Source organism: Periplaneta americana, chromosome 12, assembly GCF_040183065.1.
Source record: "Periplaneta americana isolate PAMFEO1 chromosome 12, P.americana_PAMFEO1_priV1, whole genome shotgun sequence".
In the NCBI taxonomy this organism is placed as follows: domain Eukaryota; kingdom Metazoa; phylum Arthropoda; class Insecta; order Blattodea; family Blattidae; genus Periplaneta; species Periplaneta americana.
In genome coordinates, this window is record NC_091128.1 from 84,700,857 (window position 1) to 84,726,074 (window position 25,218).

Consider the following 25,218-nt stretch of genomic DNA (forward strand, 5'->3'; position numbering starts at 1 on the left):
CGTCAAAGATTACATCATATAAAAAGGAGCCAGCAATACACAACAAAAGGGAAGTTAGGAGGGGAGGATCCCCAAACTGCTTAACGTTGAATGAACAAGTAATAGCTAAGGGGAGGGGGATCATGCCTTATCCCTCCTCCTTGCTTGTGTATTAGCGGTTGACTCGCGAGTCAAATGCCGACCACTGGTCTAGGGACATAACAAATTTACTGGTAAACGGCAGCTGTACTTGAAGTCCGGATATTTCTCTTTCAGGTTCGGACTTTTTGTTTCCGGAAGTGTATTTTAATTATTTGATACAAATTAGCGTAAATTTAGTCATTGATCAGATGGAGGATAAAGTACAAACGTAACACATAACATGTCGTAGTTTGATTTTAGGAACATTCCTTACATTATCAACCTTCACGGTAGGTAGACACCATAGCTGAATTGGTATGCAACACAATTAATAATCCGAAGGCCGCTGGGCTTATTTTCGTCGAGTACGTTTTTTTAGCTGGAATTAACAGAGTGATAAGTGAATGAACGTGCTTCTCATACGTTAGAAAGTACAGTGGGAGAAAAACGACGCTTCCTCCTGTAATGCACTAACGTGATCGTGAGGGCTAGCTTCTCTATCTTGCGTAACAGTCGTTGTAATTATTTGCGCTTTACAGTTGTTGAATTTCCTAAACACGACATACGTTTCATATTATCAGCGATCATTAGCCGTCCTTTGTCATCGATCTTCACGTAATTCTTGTAGGTAAAGCACTCACTCACTCACTCACTCACTCACTCACAGATCCATCGTTTTCCGCCCGAAGGCATGTCTTTCGCTGCAGATCCACCAAATAAAGAATGTGACTACAAAATATTCACACACTTCGTGGCAATTACCGTTGTGAAGCTTGCGATTTAAAATGTTACCGCTTTTATATAAGAATATTTTTGAGTTTGAAAAGGTTTAGTAACAAAATTTACATATATAGGAAGATGAATTTTTCATGCAGTATGCAGTTTACTTGTAGGTTGAGTCTTTTGCATAAGTAAGTGGAAACAAACATTAAAAATTCATTGCTTGCAAGTTTGTTTGAAAGTTCAGACTTCCAAGAAGTAATTTTATATCTAATAGTTAGTGAGTTTGTGTGTGGAGTTTGGAAGGAAATGTTTCCGAAGTGAAATTCGGGCGCAGCAGGCAGAAAATATCAAGAGAATTAACATTAACGGAGAAGCTATACACATTTTGCAAAGTTCGCTGTAAGTAAAATGCATCGCTAATGTAGATGAGGTAAACGATATACAAACTTATGCAGGTAGCACAATACGGCCTACTGAACAAAACTATTTAGTATTTATTGTTATTCTTAAAATAGGTCATTTAATGATGTTATATTAGCTACGAGGTTGTCTAGCGTCGATGGAATTGGTGATAGCGAGATGGTATTTTGACGAGATGAAGCCGAGAATTTTCTTTGTTGCCTGACATTCGTCTTATAGTTCGTGAAAACGTTGGGAAAAATTGACAAGTGCGTATCTTTACTATGCTGCATATTTTTATATAGAAGGGTTGACAAACCTCGCGGAACAAGGGGAATACAAGGAGAACAAGGAGTTACAAGAAGAAGGGAAATACAAGTAGAACGAAGGGAATATATGGAGAACAAGAAAAAAAGTGGAAGACAAGGAGAACAAGGAATACAAGGAGCAGACCAAGGGGGTGTTGCATTTTTATGTGAGCGGAACAAGGGGAACAAAAGGAGAATAAGGCGACTACAAGCACAGTCTAGTACTCTGGTATATATAATCACGAAGCTTGAGTTGTGAGGGTGCTAGGAACAATAGACTGTGCCGGTACTATTTCGCATTGTCTGTAATGAGGCGATATTAGCGATCCTAGTGGTTAGAAACTATCTGTGGATACATATTTACTACGTATTGAGCTTCGTGACTGTATATACTAGACTGTGCTACAAGGGCAACAAGAGAAAAGGAAAAGAAAGAGATGACAATAAGACTTATGGGGAAGACGAGGAGAACAAGACGAACAAGGAGAAGGCAAAGAGAACAAAGGGAGGACAAGAAGAACAAGGGGAAGACGAGTATAACAGGGGTTTTTCATTTTCATGTGACAGTAAATTCCCAAGTTACCTCTCTCCATACCTAGTGACGAGAAAAACGTAGTTCTACATCAAATTCAATCAGGTAATCACCGTAGAGGGATTCGAAACCTCGCCCAAGCGCAGCCCAGCGTTAAAAGCGCCTGTTCACAACGCACATTTTCAGAATTGTGCAAGCAACGTTTAATCTATCGTCATCTGACATACAAAAATTTGTCGCAGTTCATGTAAACCGCTCGTTAGAATTTAATAACCTCAACATGGGCAGCCTTCTTGTCCAGCAGTGTAAATAAAACTGTTGGTTGTAGTGCAGAAAGACTCCCTTCCGCATCATTTGCAGGTGAAGTAAAGACATTGGAAACAGATAACACCATTATGTTCTTAGGAAGCGTACAAGATTTTATCCTGTTTATTAACCTATATAATAAACTTTACCCTCTTCAATTCCATGTCCTTCTATAACCACAGAAAATTCGAGATCATTTATCTTCTGAAAACTCCTTAAAAGAGTTGAACGGGTGGAATTCTAAGAAACCACAATATTATCTATCTTATTTCAGTGAAATGTGTTCATTCTTGCGAAAAATGACTGTTGGGGTAGCTTTGTTCTGTTTTGTTTCCTGCCGTTCATTTCATTCACCTATAGGCAACAATAGGAAAGTAATAGTTGGAGAAAATCCGAATGGATGACCGCTCTGCGACGTTTGTGATTTTGCAAACAACAGTAAGGATAATAATAAATTCATTTGTCACACCTTTTGTCGCAGTTGAATGACAAAACGACTACATTCCAAAGGCAAACTTCAATGTACCGTAAGCATAATTGTCAAACGTCAACAGAATCATTCCTTTCTTTTTATTTATTTTTGTGTTATCTCCATTGTTATGTCGTCTACAAGCCACTGTAGCGTAGGAGGGGAAATTTCATTAAATTTGATCAGCACTATAAATGTAGTCATTACAGACCTTGTCGGGACCGCCGCGGAGACAAGGGCAACAACAAGACAATGGACAAACATCCAGTCCAGTACAATGAAGATAAATATCCTTCCACGCCGGAGATCGAATCACGGAACGCTATCCGTAGATCCATAACGACGGACCAACAGAAACAAAGAAAGAAAATTATTTGAGCGTTCTGAATGAAAGCGTATACTCAAGATGTAACAATTCGATTTGTTTTCCAGTGACATTTTATATTGCTGTAGTCGATGCAATAAGCTTTGTTTACATTCTGCGCCACTGAGTTATAATCGCGACGCTGTTATTCCCGGCGTGACTCTTCCTCTTTGCTTACACCTTAGGAAGTGAATGCTTTATAAAGTATAGGTAGATAGTATCGTTCGCCAGTTTTGTCCTTTCGTTGCCGAGCTACCAGATGAATGCATTTTCCGCACCGTTAAACATTATCATGTCGCAGCTCCTATGATAATAAATCAAACGCACTGTAATTGAGCAAATAATTGAGCGGCAAATAACGTCCTCGTGTGCTTTCTGCGAATGCCAACGAAAGAGCCAAAATGGCGGGCGATTATATTAAGTATTTATCGATCCTTAGGAAGTGCATAACGTCATCAGCAGCGAATGACAAGACGTACACGTTTAAATGTAGCCGACCTGCAACGTGATTGGCTGCCGGAAATAGCGACGGGACTATAGGACGCAAATTTTGGTACTGCAAGCAGGTTTTGCATGTTGCTTGGTTGCTTGTATGTTCAGTGTACAGTACTTTCAAGGGCGGAGGACACGATAGAAAATACGACGAGATTCCGTGCTTTGCTTCAGTTATTTAGTGACAGGATTTATTATTCCCCATGACGCAAGCAGTACAGCTTGGAGTTACCAAGCTTTTAATACATACTGTAAGTAGTTCGGCTTGGCTTGGCTTTACTGGGGGCTAGATCCGCGACGGGTCTGTACACTCAGGCACGCTTTTGTTCATTGTGTGTTCCTGTATATGCGACGATCAAGTCCGACAGGTGGGCCATCCTATCTCAGCTCCTGATAGAGCCTGGTCCCATTCGCATACGAGTAGCCTGATGAGCCCTAGAGACCCGAAGCTTCAAGCCCTTCTTATATCAGCATCGGAAACTCGTACTACCCCCCAGGACTTCATCCCAGCCTATTTTTATTATTGCAGATGATAGATGAAATGAGGGGAGGTGGAGAGACTTTGGCGGAATGGTAGAAGGAAACAGGAGTATCCCGAGAAGTCCTCTCTGAAATGTCTACTTTGCTCATAAATTCCATCACTATCTGGGCGAGGATCGAACCCAGCCCGCCTGTATGGAAGACCAGCGCGCTAGTACTTGAGCCACAGACGCGGCAACTACACGTAGTTATAGTTTTTCGACGTGAATTTATAGTGAAGGTTGCACTTAATGAGAAGGAACCAAGTTTTCATGTCCGTGTTATGTTTAGATTTGTTTAGTGGATGACACCAGTAATATTTGCTGTACATATATTCTGAAATTCTAAATATTGTTCTGCTATTGAACTGATTACGACAGTTGGACTCTTTGTTGGCTGTATCATGCTTCCATTTTTGAAAGTGTTGCTGTTGATATTAATGACTTTCCTTAATTACGGTGCAGATTGTTGCGACCCGCCTGAGTGGAGCGGCTCGGAGCGCGACCTGGCAGTGCCAAAGAAGCGTCGGCGGCGCACCGACGACGACCAAGAAGTAGAGTCGGCGTCCCTCTCGTCGCGGTCGTCGAGCCTGCTGCAGTTCGAGTGCCTGGAGCGCCACTGCGAGGACGTGTTCCGCGCCTCCGCGTCCGCCGACCCGTTCCCGCCGCCCTCGCCCTCCGTCGCGTCCAACTTCAGCTTCGACTCGCTGGAGTCGCAGCGATGGCGCTTCTCGGCGTCGCCCGATTCGCTGGACAGCAGCAGCGACGACGCCTCTTCGGACGACACTCTGCAGCACTCCTCGTGGTCGTCGCGTGGCAGCTTCCGCTCGTCCAACGGCCGCCTGCGCTCTTTCCGGAGCGTGGACAGCCTCAACCTGCTGCCCCGCGCGCCCGCGACGGAGACGCCGCGCCCCGCGCCACAGGCCCCTGCCGCGTCCAAGTCCCAGCGCTCCGCAGAGAACCTCAGCGAAGACAGCGGCTTCGGGGATCACTGCGTGACGTCATCGAGCGCGCGGGGAAGCACCGTGGGCACCATCGTCGAGGACGAGGACTCCTGCTCGTCCTACTACTCGGACAGCAGCGCCGGAAGCAGCAGCGAGACATCCGAGCATGAGACGCTAAAATTAAAGCGAGGGTGGGGCGATGAGGAGGCTAAATTTAACAGCAGCTGTTGGCAGAGCGCTCCCAGTCTGCTGCAAGGGGAGGAGAAGAAGAGGAGAGTAGGAAAAGGCTTCCTGGCAGTGCAGTCGGGCAGTCAGCAGCTGAGCAGCGTGCCGGACAACCTGTGTCTCTGCTCTGGAGACGAAGATGTGAGCAGCACCCCCATCCTGGAGGACCTGCGCCACTCCTCTATGACGAGAGTTCTCCACAAATCGGAGGAGCCGACGTCAAAAAGACTGGTGTCTGGCAACCTGTTTCTCTCTTCTGGTGGCGATAATTTGAGTATGGCTGCTAGAAGTACTCCTAACCTGGAGGACCACTTACGCCACTCCTCTATGACGAGAGTGCCTCTCAAATCGGAAGAGTCAATGTCGAAGAGCTTAATGTCTGACGATCTCTTTTTCTCTTCTGGGGACGATACTTTGGGCATGGCTGCGAGAAGTATCCCCAACCTGGAGGACCACTTACACCACTGTACGACGACGGTCCCAGTAAAGTCGAAGGAAGTGACGTCAAAGAATTTGAAGTCCAGAAAGCCTGTTAACCTATGTGTTTATGCTAGTGACGGAACTGTGAACATGGCGGCGCGCAGTACTCCTAACTTGGAGGATCTCTTGCGTCATTCATCCTTGACGAATGTTCCACTGAAATCTGAGGAACCAGCAGCAATCCCACCTACCGGCAAGGGCGTACATTTCTGTCCAGTGGTCGCGGAGGTCAGCTGGAGAGATAGCTACAGCGATGATGAACCTCAAGAGGAAATGGAAAGGGCTCTGTACGCCCTCGAGAGAGGCGAAGACGTGACCGTTCCGTCCTTAACACCGCTGACGTTGCAGAAGATACAGGTCGGCGTGCCGGCGGGGCCCGGCTCCGCGGAGCGAGAGCGCGTGGTAGTGGACCTGCAGCAGGAGGTGACGCGGAGTCACGTGGTCTCTGCGGCGAGTGACGGGTCTGCTGGCGCGCCAAAAGCTTCGGCAGTCTCCTCCGAGTCCATGGAGACAAAGCAGCGAGCTGGCGACTCCAGCGGCAAGAAGACTGGAGGACGGTTCGGCGGCTTCTTCCAGCGATTCTCGCTGCGCCGCCTCAGCGGCAATGGCTCTTCCAAGAAGCAAAAGGAGGACAAGAAGAGGGCGGCGGCGGCGACGCCTTCGGCCGTCGAGAAGCCCGACGCCGCCGAGTACGAGGACGTGACCATCATCCCTCTGCACCCGCCGCCCGACGAGGTGGTATCGAGCAAGCCGCCGCTGCCGCCGCCGTCACCGCGCCGGCGCCCCGGCACCGGTACCGACGCGCAGAGCGCCTCAGACGCGGGCATCGTGCGGGAGCGCGCGGACATGTCGTGTATCGATCCGCCGCCGGGCCTGCTGGAGACCGACCTGGACACCCACGTCAGTACGGTGAGGCCCATCCAGAATGGCGCCGCCCCCTCGAGCAAGAAGGCCCGCAGCCTCCTGAACCTGGGGGACATCCAGCAGCAACAGCAGCAGCAGCAGCATGTCGCCGCCATGCTCCTGAAGCCGCCCCCAGGGGGCGGGGGCGCCACCAACCGCCCCATCACGCCCGCCGACTCCAGGGCCAAGTCCATGGAGTTCTTGCTGGATAAGGAGAACCAGGCAGCCGTGCAGGTAACAGCCCCTCGCATGTGATGACGTCACGGATCAGCTGATGTGTGGATAGGTTGCGCCTCCACGCCCCATCGTTCGCTATTTGATATACGTATTAATAATAATAATAATAATAATAATAATTTCTTGATACCTATTCTAAAATTGGTAAATTGTTTGTTTTTCATGCTGTCCGAATGAGGAAAGAGGGGGCGATAAGGAAATGGAAGTTGTATAATAATAATAATGATCAATATAATAACTCAAAAAGAAATATGTATAAATCAAGTTACCGATAGTAGTGTACTAAAATATAAATAGTTAATGTGTTTTGCTTGAAAACACTGATTTTGTGGAAATCCGGTGCGTTACTGTTCAAGCTATGAGCCCACATGTTCAGGTTTGGTAAACAGTGCAGTCCTCAGAGATGATGGTGTTCACTAATGTGCTGCGTTTGACATTGAAGCCATCAGTAGGCAGATGTAATGTATGTAGTTACATTTAGGTGCCTTTTAATAACGAGTTTTAATATTTAACTGGCCTGAATTTGTGTGAAGACAATTTAGTACACGTGGGAATATAGAGGAAAAAATAGCCTAGTCAGGAAAACTCGCGTTTTCTCATACAGTACTTGCCCTATCGTACCAATTACTTTTCGTAAATTGACGCTCACGCCCCTTCCCCAACTTTTCTGACGTTTAGTTGGGTGTTTTATGCTGCAGATTAGACCCGCCTCGTAACTATTGTTTGTATGCAAAAATGTAGTGCTATTGAGAAAAGAACAAAGACTTCATACGCAACCAGTGTGATAATTATGTACCGGGTTTTAAAGGAAAGTACCGAGGGAGTATCGAGTACAGTATGTACAATCCAGCCAGACTTCGAAATAGTTTCGTTCTCTTCTGTCTTATATAGTTCGATGCATGAGTGATGTGTGGGGTGCTACTGATATGACTGTTTAAGTAGCCTACGTATTATGTGAACGTCAAGCAGAAGCCCACGGTTTGTAGTGACGTCATAGATCAGCTGATCGGTAGCAAGAGAAAGCTTAAAGTCACACTCAGTATGATTATTTATTTAAAGTCACACTCAGTATGATTATTTATTTCAATTATCCATATTTATACACTTTAATAATAATAATGATAATAATAATAATAATGATAATATTGATAATGATAATGATAATACTAATAATAAGAATAGTAATAATAATGATGATGATAATAATAATAATATAATAATAATAATAATAATAATAATAATGCATGTATTTATTCACACTGCAATGGGTATATACCCGGTGGCAGTGGTAACTAATTACACTCAATAATAATAATAATAATAATAATAATAATAATAATAATAATAATAATAATAATTCTTTCCAGCGTTTGACCTAGTGGCTCGTTACATTCTCACTCAATTTCTTGCTAAGATCCTACCTTCAGGAAGGTAATAAAGGATTTGTCGTGATATCCTGCATCTGGCCATTTTATTCACATGATGAAGACGTGTTTACTGTATATTTGTTTAAGGGTGACGGTACACTTTTTCAATTTTATAAATTACTGAGTGTAATTAAAACATTTTGTATCGCAGAATCTTTCGATCCTGGTGAAATGAAATTTAGCAAACCTGCAATACATTTCTTCTGCTTTAGTCTGCATTTTTAATATTATTAAGGAACTGATTACAATTAATTAATTTTCTAAATTTTGAGTAACAGTTGTATTTTAATCATGCATTTTCCTGATTTTTTTTTTTTTTTTTTTTTTTCCCCCACAAATCTGTAAATTTGTTACTGATTCTTATTTTAAAGTGGTTCTAATAACTGTATGAACAACATAAACTGAAATCTTTTACTTATTTCTAGCGAAAAAGTCTTAATTTCTATACAAGACATAACTTTAACATTTTTATTATTTAAAAATAAATACTAAATGATATAGCTAAGATTCTACGTTATGCTGTTAAGATGTCAAACACACAAACACGCCAGGGTTGATTGAAATGTAAACTTTTTTAATAATCAGGAAAACATACGTAAAATTTAAAGCTTTGGAAAACGAGTCACAAAGGATAATTTAAGGCTAGAGAATAGACATGAATGTTAAAGGACTTATCTCGGACATTCTTAAGATATCTAAAAATTCTTTGATAACAATATAGAGGAACGTGTAATCTGCAAAGAAAAATGAATAAATTTAAAAATGTTATTTTTGACACATAAAAGTGTACCTTCCTTCCTCAAGTAATGGATTGTTGGAGTATTTTGAAGTTTATTTTAAAGTGTATAATAGTAATAATAATAATAATAGTAATAATAATAATAATAATAATAATAAATAATAATCATGGTATAGGCTATGCAGAGAACTGTGGTTTCGTGATGTGTTTTTCGATATCAGACTGTGGACATAATATTACAGAAAAGAAATAGTACATCATGAAAATCTTGCTGGCTTTGTTGAACATGTCACGCTACAGGCGAAATGATCCATCATGTCATCCCTAGGTGCCAGACTCGTCGTCACTGACTAAACCAACAGGCGTAACCAGATTGAAAAAATCTTCGTGTCAGCAATTGGTGAAAGCATTTAAATTCATCTGTACATTTCCACACAATCCTACTCCGGTTCTTTGCCAGAACACTAACTAGATTATACCAAGCCAAGTATTAACTTGGTTGACAAACGAAAGAAGGAAGCATATTTTATAGATTATTGTTTTTGCTTTCATTTAATTGAAGGTTACGAAATACCAGTATTAATAGATTTAGAAACAGAAGTTAGAGGTTCACTGATTTTGATTTGCTGCAAAAGAGATACCAAAGGCACTTGAAACACATTTTTGTCACATTAACTTTTGGCAACAAATGTAGTCTACCCGTAATACAAGAAACAATAGTATGAGATATACCATGTTAAGAAGTTTCTGTTGTGTTGTCTGTAATAAATTAATTTTAATTAAGTAATTGGTGAATAATAATAATAATAATAATAATAATAATAATAATAATAATAATAATAATAATAATCTGAAAACGTTATAGAAAAAAGAGAAAGACTTCTTGGCAATAATTTAAAGTGAAGAGAATATTGAAAGACATTTTTTCTGATGTTTGTAATCAAGTTGTCATTTCATTTAGACCAGAGCAGTTTCATTTATACGGTGACCAAGAAGATAAAGAAGAGACTTAACTGTATCTAATATGGCTTTACTATTCTCATTGACCATTTTATGTGTTAGCGGATGGCTCTATCTTATCGAATTCTTCTTCGATAGAAGGGGTGAGCACTGAATTAATCGCAGTGTATTCGTAAACTAAATAAAATGACATTTTCAATAGAATATTGAGATCCATCCGTAACTTATCCAATTGACGAGATTCGATCCCCTGTTAAGTTCGTATTGTCCGGATAGTTCGCTATTGGGAATGCTTTTCTTCGTTATCCTTCCATTATGATTCGATTTTACGACCGTAATTTTAATGACCGACCTATAAAATTACACTAAAAAATTTAACATTTGCAGCAACAAAGAAAAAATGACTCGTTAAGTTTGAATGTAAACTGTTATTGCAATTTAGTCGGGTTTTATATTATACACATAAAATTATAAACTTTCAGTAATATACGCACTTAGTGGGAATAACGATTTGGAAATTGTCTTTTTACTAATTCTGTATCGCCGTGGTGTCGTGGTCTAAGGCATCCTGCCTAGGACTCGCGTTACGGAATGCGCGCTGGTTCGACTCCTCATGGGGGAAGAAAGTTTCTCATGAAATTTCGACCAGTGTATGGGACCGGGGCCCACCCAGCATCGTGATGCACTTGGGGAGCTACGATAGGGAGCGAAATCCGGTTGTGAAAGCCAGCTATAAACGGCTAACCACATGATACCTCCATTCTAGTTGGATGATCGTCCACCTCTGCTTCGGCATGTGGACGTGAGGCCAGCAGCCGGCTGGTCGGTCTGGGCCCTTCATAGGCTATAGCGCCACGGATTATTACTAATTCTGTATAGTACGCAAATTACTTATCAGTATAGGTATTGTTGAAAGACAAACCTTCCGTGTATTGCCACTTTATTTCGGACATTTACAGAATTTCGTCAGCAGTAAAATGTAATTCTCACCTTATTTAGAAGCAAAGCGTTTTATTGACACTCTTTATAAATATCACACTCGGAATGAATGCATAGGAATGAATCAAATACGCACTTCATAATTGGAAGCTAAAATATACCTATGTGCACTGAAAAATGTTAAGGGAACTCTGTATTTTCAGTTAACATTGCGCCGATGTTAAAATAGACCACACAGCTTAGAAACAATATCTAGACTACTCTTCCCACGTCATCCCTTTGCAGCCTTTAGTTGCAGTGCCATTCTATAAATGCGGATTTCCCAACCACTCGGGCAGAGGAGGCAGAAAGCTCTTTTGATGCCTGTAATATATTCTCTGGCCGATAGCTCTACGGTGAAAAACCTTATATTTATACAAAATATTGATTATACTATCCTGTACATAAATACCTAAAAATAACTAAACAATGACACAAAGCCGTGAAAGTAAACCTACGTCTAATAGAAATGCCTGTAAGTAACTAAATAAATATGTAAAAAAAAAACTTAAAATAAAACTGGAATGCTTGTTAATGACTAAAAAATGAGGCAAAGGAAGAGAATAACCTAAAATCAAATAGAAGTTTCTGAAAATGGCTAACAAAATTACTAAAACAAAAAAATTGAAATCAGTTGCCGGAAATGGACTGAACGTTGACTAAAACAAGAAAAATATAATCAAATGCAAATGTATGAAAATGGCTCAACAGTGACTAAAACAAGAAAACTGTAATCAAATGACTAAAGCAAGAAAACTAAAATCAAACTCAAATTCCTGAAAATGCCTCAAAGGTGACTAAACAAGAAAACTGTAATCAAACACAAATGCCTAAAAATAACTAAGCACTGATTAAAACAAGAGAACTAAAATCATGCCTGAAGAAGTGCCTGGAAATAGTTAAGCAAATACTAAAACAAGAAAACTAAAATCAAACAGAAATTTCCGATAATGACCAAAACAAAATTAAAATCAAATAAATGCCTAGGAATGGTTCAACGACGATTAAAACAAGAAACATAAATCATGCATAGATGTTTGAAATTGGTTCAACAATAACTAAAGAAATTTAAAATTAACCTGGAAATAACTAAACATTGACTAAAGCGAAAAACAAAAATCGATTAGAAATGCCTAAACAATTAACAAAACAGGAAAAATAAAATCAAACAGAAATGTCTGAAAAGGCGAAACAGTGACTAAAACTAGAAAGACAAAATCAAACTCCAAAAAAATGACTGGATAGTGATGCGTAACAAGAAAGTAATCTAAAAGTAAGCAGAAGTGGCTTGACCAAAACAAGGGAATTAAGATTAAATAAAAGCCATAAAATAACCCAACAATCATAAAAGTTACCTAAATTCAAAGGGGAGTGCCCGACGATGAATGAAAACTTAAAATATCTTAAATCTAAAGTGACAAGCAATAATCTATAATGTGTATATTTCTACTATAATGTGAGAAATTATGAGAATGAGTGAACCATAAGTAATGTCATTCATTTCAGGGGGTTATTCTTTGAGATATTTCAAACCAGAAGTTTAATACAATTTTCCTCGTTTTTGCTTCTCTTTCGAGATAAAAATTGTTTTGTATGAAACATTTCATAGCGTGTTTTGGGAAAGCAATTGACTTAATTCCCAATATGCTCCGTCAATTTAAGAGAGCAGTGTATTATGATAATAAACGATTGAAAGAATTTTAGTTTTGTCCTTTAAATGTGGAGAAATTTGAGCTAAACAAATGTAACATTTCAAAATTCCTTTTCAGAACGAAAAGTTACACTTGTCTGGATCAGATTTCTACACATATGGTGAACGACCACAAATATTATCAGAAAATGCAGGATCTAAATTTCTAAAATTTTGTAAGGGAATGAACTCACAATTGGACAAAAATTACAAGGTACCACAACAAGAGTTCTTAGAACTTAAATATCTGATAAAAGTATAAAAAAGGTTACTAATAGGCCTAATATTTTTTTTAGGATTCACTTTTCACTTTAAATTAAATTTTCCAAAATTTGAACATTTTCACATATATTATTTCATAACTCCACAACCATTAGAGATAATGTTATACAAATTTTGTACACTGATTTAACATGCATTTATGCAAAAGGTAGTCTACAATAATGCCCATTTCTTTGAAAATAGAAAAATTAGGTCTCAAAACATTATGTAAACTTTAATATAATAAAAAATTAATTGTATTAAAATAAACAACTCTAAGGGCCGTATTCATAGACATTCTTAGCGCGGGCTTTCGGTGGATGATCAGCGAACTAACGTTTTTCGTATTCATAAACCAGTGTTAGCGATATGATATGATATGAATCTTGTTTAGCACGCTCGTAGCCCGGGCTAGCGAAATGTCTATGAATAGCACCCTACATGTCTGAGAGTAGTCTTATTTTTCAGAAATAAGTGTTTAATACTGTAATAAAAAATATTAAAGATGTCAGAGAGACCATAACAATGTTATGGTTACCAAATGATGTAACTGCAGAAAGTTTTTGTTCGTTTGTTTTTTTTTTTTCATACTCTGATAAAACTGGTTTGAAAAATATTATTAGTAACCGAACCGTTTTTATACTTTTATCAGATATTTAAGTTCTGATAAGTCTTGTTGTGGTATCTTGTAATTTTTGTCCGATTGTGAGTTCCTTTCCTTATAAAATTCTAGAAATTTAGAGCCTGCATTTTCTGATAATTTTCCTGGTCGTTCACGTACATATTACCCTTAATGGAAAAGATTAAAATTCTTTCAATCATTTATTATCATAATACACTGATCTCATAAATTGACTGAGCATATTGGGAATTAAATCAATGACTTTGCCAAAACACGCTATTAAATATGTAATATGAAACAATTTTTATCTCGAAAAGCAAGAAAAAACGAGTAAAATTGTATTAACTTTTTTGTTTGAAATATCTCAGTCGTCAAATGTGAACGCTTTCTAGTTGGAGGTCGTTCAACAACTAGCTAATTGTTAGACATACTTATTTCCCGTTCTCTATTTTTAATATGGCGAAAAAACAGCTGAAGGCAGCTTGTTGGACTGTTGTGGTTAGAGGTGCGATATCTGCGGATCGGGGGTGGAATAGCCCTTAGTAGTCTTGTATGTCCTGCCATCCCCCGTCTTCATTTATTCATTGCAGCCCGGGTGGGGTAACAACATCAATAGAGCTTTCGTTTTCGTGGTTCAGTGATCAGACCCACACTCTGTTTGTTTTCACAGATTGTTGGTTTAGCCAGTCATTGAACGAAAGAACAGGGACGGCTAGGAACTACACAGCCACACACGAAGCCACCTAGAGTGATGGAAAAGCATCGAAACTGCAAAGCACACGTGCCTGACACACACGCACAAAAAAAAAACTGTAGTGTACAGTTTTACTAGAAGGACTTTGGCTCTATTCAGTACTTCTAACGATCCCTTCTTCCGGGAAGTACGCGCTTCAAAACTTAAAACTTTTACATGACGGTTTGATAATCCGAAGCGACGGTCAGAATAAAAAAATAGACAGTATAGAACTCTCAATTATCCGTAGTAATGGGCATAAGCCATTTCACAGATAAGCGAAAACACGGTTAAAACGAAATTAGTCATAAATATGATATTGCAGAGGTTTGTTTAAAACTTAGATCAGTGAAAGTCCCATGGAGCATTAGAATCTTTCACTAAAGATCATAAACGGTTTTACCACAGCAATAAAAATACCAACAGTTCCATTTCGTCGCCTTCAAAGAGATTAACACCTTGCCGAAATAGTCCGTTAACACTTTTTCTTTTCGACAGAGTTCTCTTTTTACGGATATAGGAGCGGATCTGCGTTAACGTATTTCCTAGCTAACAGTCTTCTTTCCCTTCTAGATATTTCGAAGACAAAAACAGCCCCACGGTCAATTCACACCTGAATAATCATGAACTGTGAACTTACTTGATACGAGTAATATGTGCCTGAAAACATTTATTTTCTTCTCGATTTTTTCTTGATTAAAAAGTATGAACAACTTTGCCACCCTTGATGAACACAAATTGACGAATATGAAACGCTAAATTTTATTACTAATAGAGCTTATATTCACTTCATCAACTTAAGCAAGAGTTACACCCGGGCGTGGGTTCGATTCCGACATGGGATTGATTACTTGCTTGGAAGTTTTTCGAAGTTTTCCCATAATTCACAGTTGTCGAAATTTTTCCCATAATTCACAGTTGTATTCTACCAAAATCAAACCTTGAGCGAGGTGACTCAGTCTTAAAACACTAGACTTGCATTCATTTTAGAGATTCCAGGTTCATTTCCCGGGTCGACGAATCCGACTGTGGTGTTTAGTGGTTTCCTCGATTATGAATGACAAGGAATCTAGTTACGACATTTGTATCAAGACTTGAATTTATAGTTGTACACGGTGGACATGTCTACAGACTATTCATATATGACCACTAGATGGTAATATCTGAAAAAGGGTTCATGAGCTTTAATACTGGATTCATGCCGGTAGATGAGAGCACTCGGAAGTACACGGACTGTGTGGTAGTTGGTAGCAAAATGGAAACGTAATAGGCCCTATATTAACATTGTACCCTAGATCATATATGTAAGAGATAGGTCATCGCTATGTTAAAATCGGCAGCACTTTGAAAAGAACAACCGCCAGGATCGCCACCCGTCCGCCGTAAAAGAACACGAGATGGCAGTACAGTCGCTAATGCAATTCAAATGGGAATTATGACGTGACTCCTTATGTAACAACTAGATGGCAGCGTAGTAAACCTGACAAAAGTTGTTAACGTGAAAGCCTATAAGGCCGACCTACATGTCTGGAGTAGGCCTATATATGATCTAGGATTGTACCCATCAAACAGTTATTATCATAATTATTTTATACTATCCTTAGTATTGGGCGGTAGCATTGCGGTTAAGGAGTAATGCTGCAAACTGGTTGGTCGCGGGTTCGATCCCCAGTGGCATCATGTTTTTTTTCTGAATTTGTATAATCCTTCCGGCCGCACATTGGCCCTGGGGTTTATTGTACCTGTAACAGAAATGGGTACCAGGGTATTTCCTTGGGGGTAAAGGTGACGGGCACGCAGGACTGACATCACTACTTCCATTTAGTGCCTTTATTAAACACAATGTGTACAACTTCCAGCCATTTTTCATTTGTTCTGGAGGCCTGGCTCGGGACCTCGCAAAGTGAGGATAATTGGTACAATATTGATCATGATGAGGGGAAACAATAACAATAACAATAATGATTTATTTTAGCTGGCAGAGTTAAGGCCGTAAGGTCTTCTCTTCCACTCAACCAGCAAAAAGTGTATATACATATGCATGAACTTACAAAGAATTCAACAATTTGATTTAGATGAGAGTTACATATATACAAGAGTTATTTACGAATTAAACAACAAAATACTATGAACTATTAATTAAACACTGAGATAAATTATGTAGCAGAATTAAGCTAAAATACATAGAATGTTAATATATTTCAAATAATATTAGATAATAGAAACGGGAAAGTACTGAGAAAAAACTACTCAAGCCCTCTTAATCTACCGGGAAAGTACTGAGAAAAAACTACTCACGCCCTCTTAATCTACCACAGGTTCCAGATAGTCATTAATGTCTGTTGTCTGTACGGGTAGGAGCCTTAACCTCTCGCCACTCTGTGGGCCTCCATGGTCTCTAATGCGGATGACTTTACCTATCTTTATTATGACTGACCAATCAGTGTACTTCTGCATTATAAACTTCGTGAACTAAACGATTTTCAAATTGATGGGTCGTGAATTTTTTGTCATTGGCGTTAACAGTTATAATAAGACACAGTAAAAACTTGCTAATTCGGAATTTGCAGTAATTCGGACAGCTCTTCCTCCCCTTTTTATTTCCACAAGACACTTGGAGATTAATGTTTCACACATTCAAATTACCCAACATAAGATGCATTTAGATACACTAATTAAATTTGTGTACTGTAATCCTATCATAACTTTTATCTTGCCTTAAAGAAATGCGTCATAATGTTCATTAAGAACAACAAAGCAAACAGACGTAGATATTTACCTTTTTTAAAAATGAAAGTCTGAAAATTCCAAACCATAGTAGGCTTACTCCCTGTGCAGTAATACAATTGGACTAAAGAATTGCAAACTCACTTTTTATTTTAATTAATATTTTGCGTTCCATATGTTACGAAAGCAAGTTAAAGTAGGGTCTATGTATATTCCCAGAAACAAAAACATGGCCCGACTCTTGAAGCTCCTTACAGAACATGATTCATACCACACCGATTTAACAACGGTTTCCAATGCGGTTTTATTCGAATAGTATTACAGGAAAGTATTTCAGAACTAATGCAAAAAGATCGAAATTAAGCTGAAAATAAGATGAAATTAATGCCTAAGAGTCACTATACAGTACGACAATCCCGATTATGACAAAAATTCAGTCGGACCATTTTTTTTTCTGGAACTATACTTCCCGTGCAGTAATTGACTTGATTTCAAACTCGTTTCCTTTTTTTTTCAAATAATGTTTTGTGTTCCTTACGTTTCTAAAATAGAATGATTAAACACTAAGTTAGCAATTAAACAACTAGCCTATATGTGTGCAATGAAGGGGGATAGGAACTGGCCACCTTATCACATTATCTCCTGGCTTAGTTCCCTCATGATTGATGCCTTATTGGTGTCACTTGTGAGGTTCAAACCTGTCTTCGGACAGTTGACTAAACAACATCATTATTTTTTCAGTTGTCGAAATAAAAATGTTGGACTAAATTCTCTATAATTGCGACTTCCCTTAATTCAGACAGGATTAGTCCTAATGAGTGAAGTTCTACTGTACTTTTTTTTAAATTTAACGCTCGTTAATCAACTTTCATGAACTTCAATGAACTTTTCTAATAGTAGTGAAAATTTAGACTAGAATATGTTTAGCTAAGAGTAGCCCGTTTTGGACAAGGCAGTAATTTTATTCTTCGGAGGGGATGGAAGCAAGTCTTTCAACACTGCGACACATAGGTCTATTATGTATGCTAATCCATTTTGGATGAAGGAAAGAGATAAGAGAACTCAACGGACTGGCTTGTTATTCTTAAAGTACCATAACGATTCAGGAAGTTGCTTAAATAGTTTCCGAATCGAACGAACACCATCTGATAGAGAATCGTGTCTCGCCGTAGGCGTTCCTGACCTACATTCCAGTCCATGGCCGTGAACAGTGCTGAGAAAGTTTCGTATGCGTATGTAAATTGTGTAGAATCCGGGTGTAGGCGTTAGTGGATGAAATTTTAGCTTTAGCTGGAATTAGCCTCGTTGTGTTGTAATAACACAATTTCAAAATGTTATGTATTTATTAGACAAATATACTGTACCTTTGTCCAACTTTATGAAATTCGTATCATCTCTGAACACACAACCTTCATTTTACATTTGAACTTTATTGCTATGCACGATTACTCATATTTTCAAGTTTTCTGAGGTCACCACTTCTTTTGTCATCTCAGAACTTCCTGTAGGCAGAGAAAGTCTTTTCCAGAATACAAGATATTACGGAGTCGTGTTTCAAAGGCAGTAATTCTGCTTGCCGTCGTGACAATTTCTTACATGTTTTGCTTCAGGGAATATGAAACTTAAAATTAAGTTGAATATTTATAAAATAGAACGGAGAGGAAAATAGTAGTTAAAACTTAAAGGAAAAAGTTCTAGAATCGGTGCTAAATATCCTAATAGTTGATACAGCGTCGTGAAATAGCTGAGTAACAAAAAGATTCTAGAAATACATTAAATACAGGGAAAGGTAAGGCGAAACGAATAGTTTGGCGGAATTAAATATCTGAAGTTGAGCGAAGCGGGAGAATACTACAGTGAGAATCGCATAACATCTTGATTACACAACTTTTAACACTGTATCACTTATAATATATTATTAACAATAATGATGTCTTGCTTATTTATTATTTACTACATCTCATCTTTATGTTGGGAGATGTTTTCTAAATGGTTCAATAATTTGTGAAAGAGTAGGCCTATAATTTTCCTCCTGGACTTCTCGCACATTGTTGGAAATTAGTAGATTAATATGATCTAATATTAAAATGTATGCCTGACAACATGAAATTCATTGTTTTGACTAAACAGTTTACAATTCACGAGACCTAACCTAAAAATGTATTTTGTTTGATTACGTGAAATGATTAGTACAAACTCCGAAAACCGAATGCCACTTTGAAATGTATGCTTAATAACATTTACTTACTGCTAATAATTTTGCTATTCTAGTTATAATTCCTGTCTCCGTGCAAATTTTCTATCGACTGCCCAAGTGCATGTATCACACTATATTATGTTATATTTATTTACACTTATCTGACTACAATCTTGAATTGTATCCACAACGCAACGCAACATATAAAATAACTATTATGAATTAATATAATACTGATATTAATTAATTATTAGTATGTTCGAATTTCACTACCTTCCAGTAATCAGTTCAGAAATCTAGAACAATTTAAATTTTCAGAATTTGCACTGCCGGCAACAGCTGTTCCTGCTGCCAACATAACAGTTAGAAAATCACTACCAGCTGTAGTATTTTTCAGTATCGAAATTCGAAACGAAGTTGGCAAAAGAAAATTCAACCTTCAAACTAGAAAATCACTATAATCCACAAGCATGTGTAGTAATGAGGGGGAAATGGTTAGGTTTCACCCTTAGGGTATTAAGTAAGCTGAAAATAGTTCTTCATCCTCTGATCTTGATTACAAGAACCACCATGTTAGTCAACGCCAGGGATCAAACCCAAATCTGATGAACGATAAGCTCGCGCTCTATCACTGACATACTGATAAGGATTTGTCCTAGACACTTGTTTTGAAAATCATTGAATTGTCCATCTTTGTACAAATCTCCAACACTTCTTTCTGAAGATTGGTCGGTAGGCCTAATTGATTTTATTATTATTATTATTATTATTATTATTATTATTATTATTATTATTATTATTATTATTATTATTATTATTATTATATAACTTTCCGAACGTAAATTTGGTTGCCTCTAGGACAAAGTATATAATTTCAAAATATATTTTGGGTGAATGGAATAAATTAACAGCAAAGAAACAGAAAATGCATAACAATAAAATAATCATATGAACGGTTCAGAGCCATAGTCGGCCAAGCGCCATGCATTAAAAACGGAGGAAACAAGGATTAAAATTAAATTACTATCATAATTCAATGAAACATAAAACAAATGTAAGGTATGCACATTGAAACTAAATAATGTCAATCTTCATTAAACTATAGTATTCACCTAACTTTAACCCTTGCTTTTCCCGTTTTTAATAAATGGCTCTTGGCCCACTATGTCCCTGAACCCTTCATGTAAAGATACGAGTATATGCTGACGAAAAATAATACACGGCGTGTGAATTCAAGTTGTCTTAGAATATGAATGTAGCTCCGGAGAGCCATAATTACGATTGCCTTACAAAATGTTTTTGTGGACCCATGTGTTCGACAAAAATTGTGAAACCCCACCGTAAGTCCTAGTGCCATGATTAATTCTAGATTGTAGCCTAAAATCTTTTAAAGTAATTGGCAGTTGGTTCGTAATAATACCTTCTGATGTTAACGCATTTGCCATGTTCTTAATATTAGTTCTGAAAAAATTTGTTATAAACTATTAAGAGTTTTAATTTACTTTTCCGATTTTTTTTTTTCAGAGTCTTATAACAATAATTCCCTTTATTTGGTGTAATTATTTTCTTTTTTTCATATCCACGTTCCTTAAATTTAGCATTGCCGCAATATTAAAATGTTTGCACGTATTGTTACAAGATCAGTGATGAAAATTTTGATGGAAGAAGTTGCTTCTCCCACTTTTCTTCCTTTTCATAGCTGTAAATTTCGTTGTCTTAATAATCCAAATCCATATAAAACAGTATTTATACATTAAATATTGGAAATTAATCAGAATAAAAGATATTTGGACGGGTTTGGGTTACATTTAGTCATGCAACGCTAGACATTTTTAGACATAAAATGACATAACAGCTACTTCTCAGAGTTTGCCGTAGTATATTTTCACACACTGTGTTTATACAGATAGCACATAATGTACTTAGTAGTGACAGTAGCTCATGAGATGACATGCATTTAATTCTTCACGGATTTCATTTTCACGTTAAGAGGTATACAGTATTGCTGTACCTAGATGTAATGTTTTTGCCCTGAACTTCACCAGTGTATAATCGTTGTAATGTAAGCGTACACTTCGTTCTCAATAATGAAAATCATTAATTCATATTAGTAGCTAAAACCGAGGCAATTATTTGCTACATTTATGATAGATGTGTTTTATTAGTGAGAGTTTGTGTGCTGAGACAAAAACGGGTCATGGCCACACTGTTTTTTTTTTAGCTAAAATGAAACGGGTTCTACAGGTCAGTTCGTTTCGTATCCTGAAAATAAACTCATAAAACTTAGCATGTTAGAATGTTGTAAATAGTATAACGGTATATCCTTGACACATCGGTATAATCATTGATGACTTCGAACTATTTTTCTGGACGGAAGAGGGATTGAATGGTGTTAATATGCTATAGGATATTTTTATATAGTGTAGTGATGTTTTGCATTTAATTTCAGCATATCATCATCGCTTTTCTTTTCTAGAAAAAGGTGTTGGAACTCTGTGCGAACGGAGAGATGATTACTGTCCAGTGCACGGAAATTTTGTCGTTTTTAATTTCCCTTTTCTCCAACTTTTTAAGACTTTCGAGGCCTAAGCAGAGTTAAAAGAAAAATTATGTTAAAGCATAATTATTATCGCATTTCTTCGTTCTATGACGAAAAATACAACATAAGGCATCCCGGCGCGTTCCGCCAGAAAAAAGCATATTATTATTATTATTATTATTATTATTATTATTATTATTATTATTATTATTATTATTATTATTATTATTATTGCGTGTGTTCAGTTCCGGCTTGGGTTTTTCCGAGATTTTTTTCGCCAACTACAGTATAGAACGAAAATCAGTTAGTGCTATGGCGTATCCTCGGCCTTATATTTCTGTCACATTTACTTTAGACGCTGAATAACGAACATAGTATAGTCTGGATCTGGTGAAACCTAACCATTTTTTCCCCTATTAATACATATGTTAATAGTGGATTATAGCATTTTTTTCGTTGTCAGGTTGTCAGGTCGAAATTTCTTTTCGAATGTCAACTTTGTTTCTAAATTTCTACTGGCAATATTACAACTGGCAGTTAATTTCCAACTGTTATGTTGAAAACAGGATCGTTTGCCTTTGAATACACTAAAACGTTTATGAAACGAAAATTACTACTGATTCCATTCCCGGTCGGGGCAAGTTACCTGATTGAGGTTTTTTCCAGGGTTTTCCCTCAACCCAATATGAGCAAATGTTGGGTAACTTTCGGTGTTGGACCCCGGATTCATTTAACCGGCATTATCACCTTCATCTCATTCAGACGCTAAATAACTAAGATGTTGATAAAGCGTCGTGAAATAACCTACTAAAAAAAGTTACTAGGGAGTGTTATCTATTTTAAATTTGAACGTAATTAATAATTACTAAATAATATACTAATAATTAATTGCTAAATAATCGACACACATTTTAAAGTAGCATTCGATTTTCGGAATGTGTACTAATCATTTCATGTGGTCAAACAAAAAAATATTTTTAGTTAGGTTTCATGTATCGTGAACTGTTTTGTCAAATCAGTGAATTTCATGTTGCCAGACAAAATGCATTTTAATATTAGATCAGTCAATCATAAACATATAATTATCAACATTATTTCAGTACATAGCTTTGTGATATTACCTACTCTGGTGATATCTGGTAAATGTTAGTCCTGATCACATTTAACAGATTTATCAGCCTAATGGACTTTCAGGACAACTTTTATCAATTTCACTATGCTGCCATCTAGCGACTGCAAAAGATATCACGTTATCACCCTGATAGAATTGCATGGAGTAATAGCTTGCAGCTGTACTTCCATTTAGCGGTCGTTACCAAAAAAAATTCGCTTTGGACAGTGGAGATCCTAGTGGTTGTTCTCTTTTATATGTTGTCATTTCATAACATGGGAATGGCCAATCTGATATAGGGATCAGAGCTGTTAGGAACATTGAAAAGACGGCCATATTAACATCTTAGGAAATAATATTATGTGAACCACACTATAATTGGTAGCCTACAGCGTTGTTAAATGTCGAAGTATAATAATAATAATAATAATAATAATAATAATAATAATAATAATAATAATAATAATAAAAATAATAATAATACTTTTTATTATCAGCTTTCAAGTTTAACAGCTGAAGCAAAATAAAAATACGTAGTGCCTATAAGCTGATTATTAATAGGTTATTTAACGACGCTGCATCAGCTGCACGGTTTTCTAACATTGGTGGAATTAGTGATAGCGAGGTAGTATTACATGACATACGCTTTACAATTTCGGAAAATACCTCTGAAATATTCAGCTATATAATGAACTCAAGCGGGTTTATAACTCACGAGTGCAGATCGCTAAAATCTGAGGTACGCCGGTGACTGGATTGTGTTAATAGGCAGTCTTTGAAGTACAAACCACCTTTTGAAAAAAAATAGGTCATCTAGAACTATATGTATCGCAGCAAGGAACTCTGTTTTCATTAGTGTTATCCGACATTCCTTAAACTTGAGTTACGAGTGAAATTGATTATTTAAACCAGATATCCCCGAAGGGGGGGGGGAAGACTTTTGAAGTCGGTTGGGGCACTTCAGCTACTCTGAATTCGTCCTTGGGTACTTGGTTTAGTGCTGGCCTTCTATGCTCGAGGTTGCGGGTTCGATCCCGGCCCAGGTCGATGGCATTTAAGTGTGTTTAAATGCGACAGGTTCATGTCAGTAGATTTGCTGGCTTGTAAAATAACTCCTGCTGGACAAAATTACGGCGTACTGGCGACGCTGATATAACTTCTGCTGTTGCGAGCGTCGTTAAATAAACCATAATTTAAATTTTCCTTGGGTACAACGAATGTGACATTGCTCACTCCTCTCCTCATAAACGCATTATTTGAGTAAGCTTTAAATTTCTCACTTTCTACAAACCTGTAAATAAAATTAAGGAAATGGATTCAAATTAACAAATGCGTGAAGTTCTGCATGACTTACTTGCTATCCTGCAGTGGAACATTTGTTTATTAGCAGTCTTAGGAAGTTCGTACCAAACATTGTTTTCACGTTGAGTGCAGCCAGATATATAGATTTAACTGCACTAGCATACTGTACTCTGTTCATATAAACAACTCACAGTATATCGCAATTATGGGTGGATGACTCGTCATTACATTACAATAATATGCACAGTAGACTAAGCAGTTAGGAACATTAAATCTAGACGTTTGAGATGGGCAGGGCATGTAGCACGTATGGGCGAATCTAGAAACGCATATAAAGTGTTAGTTGAGGAGCGGGAGGGAAAAAGAACTTTGGAGAAGCCGAGACATAGATGGGAGGTGGGATATGATGCTAGGGACTGGATTAATCTTGCTCATGATAGAGACCGATGGCGGACTTATGTGAGGGCTGCAATGAACTTCCGGCTTCCTTAAAGCCATAATTAAGTAAGATTAAGCAGTTTCATTACGTACTAAAGTTGGCAGTGGAGTCGTGCAGTTTAATGAGTGGTTTTCAACGTGACAGAAGTTAAATCCTATATTTGAGAAGCAGTTGAACGCAGTACTTTAAGAACTTGCTAGTAACCATAGAAACAAATGGAGAAACATTTTACCGGAAATTATATAATGTGGAAATTTAATCTATAAAACGAATAGTGGTTCAGGAACACTGTGCTATGAAAAAAACACACGAAATGTCTCTCTTTACATGGGAAACGGTCTTCTTCAAAACCTAAGTTAAGTATACTTAATTCTTTTTCGATATATGTGTAATGTAATGTTGATATGTTGTAATATTCATTTAAACAATTGAATTACTTACTTACAAATGGCTTTTAAGGAATCCGGGGGTTC

The 25,218-nt window shown here is 37.8% G+C and overlaps 1 protein-coding gene across 1 annotated transcript in view; it reads left to right on the forward strand.

Moving 5' to 3' along the window:
- The window catches only part of LOC138710641 (uncharacterized), a 560,146-nt gene that overhangs the window by 192,382 nt on the left and 342,546 nt on the right, over positions 1–25,218 (forward strand). The window contains exon 3 of the mRNA XM_069841677.1: positions 4,697–7,017. Within this exon, the coding sequence (XP_069697778.1) occupies positions 4,697–7,017 (2,321 nt within the window). The remainder of the gene's footprint in view (positions 1–4,696; positions 7,018–25,218) is intronic.